This window comes from Buceros rhinoceros, unplaced genomic scaffold (assembly GCF_000710305.1).
Source record: "Buceros rhinoceros silvestris isolate BGI_N320 unplaced genomic scaffold, ASM71030v1 scaffold2979, whole genome shotgun sequence".
In the NCBI taxonomy this organism is placed as follows: domain Eukaryota; kingdom Metazoa; phylum Chordata; class Aves; order Bucerotiformes; family Bucerotidae; genus Buceros; species Buceros rhinoceros.
The window spans coordinates 9,656-14,689 of NW_010430741.1; the positions used below are offsets into that span (position 1 = coordinate 9,656).

Below are 5,034 nucleotides of genomic sequence, written 5' to 3' on the forward strand. Positions count from 1 at the left end.
TGTATGCAGCAGGAAGGATATATAATTATGAAGGATTAATTATAACCTTTTCTTTGTTATTGGCAGATCTGCAGTGGAAGTCTGGGCATATGGCAGAGAGTCTAACAAATATGCCTCGTCACTCCCTCTACATCATAATTGGGGCTCTCTGCGTAGCATTTGTCCTGATGCTGATCATTCTGATTGTGGGAATATGTCGCATCAGTCGCATCGAGTATCAGGGCTCTTCCAGGCCAGCCTACGAAGAATTTTACAACTGTAGGAGCATCGACAGTGAATTTAGTAGTGCGATTGCTTCTATCAGGCATGCCAGGTTTGTGCTGGGGATAGTAATTTAGGAGAAATCTGTTAACGATGTGTAATTTCGGTCCACGTGCAGTGCACCTAACTGCCGTGGGCAGAGAATGGGCTGCTTTGCTGTGAAAAGACACCGGCATTGCTCATTGTTCTGTTTTCATCCCTATTCTGCTCTCGTCTGAAGTGTAATAATCCAGCACAAGTCCTTGAAAACAGAGGGAGTTACTCTCAATTTTTTTGGTGTAACTGGTGAGGAGGGACAGATGCAGAGTTCTTAGCCTGTAGGATCTTCTGTTTGGGTTGTAAACACTCTTTAACTGATACGTGCAAGTAATTTGATTAGATAGCAAACGCATGTTGATTTTTGTCTAATTTACTGGATTATTTAGTAAGACTCTTCAAATCACTCATTTTGTGCTCCTGTTTGCCTCAAAATTAGGATCTTTCTTGTTTTCCTAAAGATAGTAGTTTTTTTTTAGTTTTAGTGGAGCACTTGCAAGCCATGGAATTTGGTGTCAGAATAACACAAAAGTACTGGAGGGGATTCAAGAGCTCAAGTGTGAGCCATTGAACCAATACAGGGTTGATCATACCTAGCTCCCTGCCAACGATTGCGTTTAAAAACCTCCAAAGTAGTTGAACAGAGTTAGAAAGGGCTTTCTTTAAACCCAACGTAGATTTTCTTTGCTACGAGTTAGGCTGCTCTTCAGGTTGTCATGAAGAATGACTTATCACAGCGCCCTTTATAGTACCCATGCCATCAGGTGTTGTGCCCCTCCCCAACCTCTCTTTTATAATAGAAACAAACAATGCAAAACAACCGTTTTCTTCCCTAGGCTAAACTAACCCATTCTTCCCCTGTCTCATCCTGGATCACGTCAGCTCCGTTACTGTCTCCCTGGGACAGGGACTCCAGATTGTCTTTCTCTTTTTTTTTTTTTTTTTTTTTTTGGAAGGGTGTTCCGTAAAGCTGGAAATAGTTCTCTGGTCAAAGCTTTAGCTGTACCAAATGAACTGAGTAATCACCTGCTGCATCGTATTTATAGAGTTCCTGTTCAAACCTCCGAAAATGAGATGCGCTTGTTTGTTCAGTTCAGATCTATTTGCATTATGCTGGTGACTGACAATTGAATTGTGTGACCTGTTAGACCTTTTCCTCACCCCAAAATCTGACTGAACTCACTGGAGAGTGTTCATCATCATTTGTATCTAAGCAAAGCTCTATTTCCTTTAAACCCTTGGGAGTGATGGAGAAAAAGGGTGATGCAGAATTCATTGCTGCCTCTGATACAGTGAGATGCCATAACTTGATTCCTTCATTCAGTTCTTGAAATTTTATCTCATTTACAGAAAATCAGGTATATCCATCATGACGCTGATGAGCAACCGTGGCCTCTCTGTATTTATTAAACTGTAGAAGAAAGCAGATGCTCATGCATGGAAAAATATCTAGTGTGGCCTTACTGACAGCTGAATTACTTTGAAAAATGAAATTTCCATTGTATAGATCATAATGCTGCCAACCATTTTAGTTTTTTTTCAACAATTCTAGATCACTGAAAACAGCCAAGAATTAAACTGGACAGCCAGGAAGTTGCATAAAAGTCTTGGAAGAAAATCAAGTTAATTTTGGTTTGGTCTAAATACTATCCTTGAAATCTTAATTTTCTGAATCTCACCTTCCTGTGTGCGCAACTTAAATTAATACAGACTTAATATGGTATCTAAGAGGGGGATAAAAAGAATCTCTAATGTGGATCACTACATAAGTAACTCTTCCTGTTTCTCTGTTAGTATTTTCCCTGCACCATGTCCATAAGGAAAGCAGTCTTGACACTTTTTTGCCTCATTTGCCCGTGATCCTTTTTACTTAAAGCTCCTGTAATTGTAGTCAGAACACTTCAGTAATTTTGCCACTTTCGGGTTGCATTTTTAGCACTATTTTTGTATCTTAATAAACGCTTAGAAAGGTGATAGACTGTCTATGGAATGCAAAGGCACCTAAAGGAGCTCTGGGCACGCCAGCACTGGGAACGCGCTGCTGCAGCTGCAGCGGTTCTTGGTGCAGCCCAGCACAGCCTGGCTCTGAGCAGCAGTAGTGGCTGCCCAGGAGGAGCACGCTGCGGAGGTGATGCTGCTGCTTGTGAACCTTTGCTGGGTTAGTACCTTTGCGTGGCATCCCAGTATCCTAACTGCCATTAGTTTTGCCAGTGCTACAAATAGGGTGCAGCGTGTTGACAGTTTAATCCTGCTTCTCAGGTGGATGTCAGGTGGGCAAAGGCTTCCAGCTGACTTTTAAAATGCTTTATAAACCAATTGAGTGCACGACTATTGCATTTCCAAATGCAAATGTCACGTGGTTATCTATTATTTACTTTTTGTAAATATAGATGACCTGACCCTCATACTGGTTGTTAGAGCAGGCTCTAGCGTGAAGTTCTGGCCTCGCTGAAGCTGTATCAGGTTCACTCTCGCCTTCCACAGTCTCCCCATTCAGCATTCTGCTGAATGCTGCAGCAGAATTCCTGTAGCCTTTGATATGGAATCTGTTTCTTGTTTGCAAGATTTTTTTTTTTTTTCAATTTGATACGTATAGTTCAGAAGTCACAGTTCAGGTACTTCTCTACTTACGTCGTGCTGCAATACAATTTAGAATTCACTAGACCGTCTGGGTTTGTTTCTGACCACGTGCCATAACTCTGCGGGTTGTTGCCGTTAACTCACTCATATTTCTGCTTGTCACCAAAAGCTTTCTTTTGTTTCCAGGTTTGGCAAGAAATCCCGACCTGCAATGTATGATGCAACCCCCATTGCTTATGAAGATTACAGCCCAGATGACAAACCTTTGGTTACGCTGATTAAGACAAAAGATTTGTAATCTAGTGTATCTTTTTTTTGATTATTTTTCAACAGGATGGGCTACTAACCTAATTTAAATATTTTTAAGAAGAAAGCATAAGTAATTTAAACCATTAGATGCTTCAGAATTTTCTGTGGAATATTTAAGAACCAGTTTTCTGCAGCTTTTAGTTGGGAAAAATATTTTAAAACAGAATTTGTGAACTTCATTAACTACATTTTAGTGTACCTTAAGCTCTATAAACTATAAGCTTATGATAGTGTGTGCTTTTTTTTTGGTAGACACTATTACTGAACCCAGATGAGTTTCTTGTGGTTGTGACAGAACAGAAAACAATAATTAAAGAGGAGTTCTTTATGACATGTCAGTGCCAGCTTTCTCAGTAGAGGTAGGAAAAAATGTGAAGCATAATAAGATATATAATATATCCATTAACGAAAAAGTCTAAAATGTTTGTGTTGTGAAAAGAAACTAGTAAAACTTATTACTCCTAATCTGAATGAATTAGCTCTTGCCTTATTCCATGCATGGATAGATAACCTGTTTCTCCATTATTTCCTGAAAGTTGCTGAAACATACTCTTGAGTTGATGTTTGACATTTTTGTAATAGCATTCAGGCTAGGCCTTGTATAATAATTAAAGTGCCTCTTGGGGCAAAGTTAAGGGCATGATCCTTTAAACACTGAACTCAATGAGAGAACTTCCGTTGACTTCAGTGGGCACGGGATTGGATCCTACAATTGGACTGAATCTATATTTTTCTTTAAAGTTTTTTTATATTGTGAGTAAACTAAGCATATGGTTTGAGTTGTTTGTTTCCTAAAGGTGGTTGATGTACACTACTGTTTCATGAAATATTGTGTATTTCTCATAGTGCTTCTTATTTAGGATCAGTATGGGGGGTTTGTGGCTGTATTTGATTGCTTATGGTCTTCGTAAAATTCTTGCTTATTTCAGAAGATACTGAATAAATGTTATCAAGTTGAAGATTGCAGCTGTTTCTTTGTTTTTCTTAATTTGAAAGGGCAGTGTTGCCTATAAATCTGAAACGACATGAGCAGATAATGTGCTATAAATAATGCTGAAAGAAGGTATGCCAGCTGTTAATTTGAAAAGGAGAAAATGGGCTTTATTGTCCAGATAACCTCTGAGAAGTGAGACAAATACAGCACCACAGTAAAGATGCAGTGCTACAGTCCAGGCCGTACGCACCACAACCAGTTCTGGAGTAGATCTGACTGCAAATCTGGGCTCCAAGGTATGGCGAGAGTAAGGTTTTGTCACAGAGCAACCTGTGAGGTGAACAGGCTTGATGTGTTTCCACGAGGCCTGACAGTGAGCGAGCCCAGACCGCCTGGTGTGGAGGCGAATTGCTGCGGCCACCCGCGGGTCCTACTGCGTGGTGCTGCGCTGCGGCTAGTCGGTACCGTGCTGTTACAGGCACTGACCTCTTAATGTTGGGAAATCATGGAGGGCATCAAAAATCTTCCTGTTTCACATAAATAACATTTCCAGACAAAATAAAAGATGTCATTGGAAACTTTGATCATCTCTGCATGAGGACAGACGTCTCAGGCAGTTCTTCCCTCTCCTTGCAACTGCTGACATCTCCAGACCTCAGATCAGCCACTAAAGACAGATGTAATTAGGAATCGTAAAGGTAAAAAAAAAAAAGCTGCTGCTGGGGCTTTACTGTCTTGTTTAGGTGGCAGAGTGCATCTGGTATGTTACTTTTAATTTTGAGCTTCATTACTATTATGGCTTCTGGTTACAGTCATAGAAATTGTGCAAGATGTGGAAAATAATAAGTGCTGACGAGGTAGAACAACTATTGCAAATCGAGCTGTTAGAATTGTGAGGTTACATTCTAGTTGAC

General features: G+C 40.2%; 1 protein-coding gene across 1 annotated transcript in view; it reads left to right on the forward strand.

Annotated features, from left to right (window-relative positions):
- LOC104499598 (delta and Notch-like epidermal growth factor-related receptor) overlaps window positions 1-4,152 on the forward strand; it is a gene marked incomplete at its 5' end in the record, with an annotated part of 10,745 nt that extends 6,593 nt beyond the window's left edge. The window contains 2 exons of the mRNA XM_010143123.1: window positions 67-313; window positions 3,064-4,152. Coding sequence (XP_010141425.1) covers window positions 67-313; window positions 3,064-3,175 — 359 coding nt within the window. The remainder of the gene's footprint in view (window positions 1-66; window positions 314-3,063) is intronic.
- Window positions 4,153-5,034: the final 882 nt, after the last annotated feature.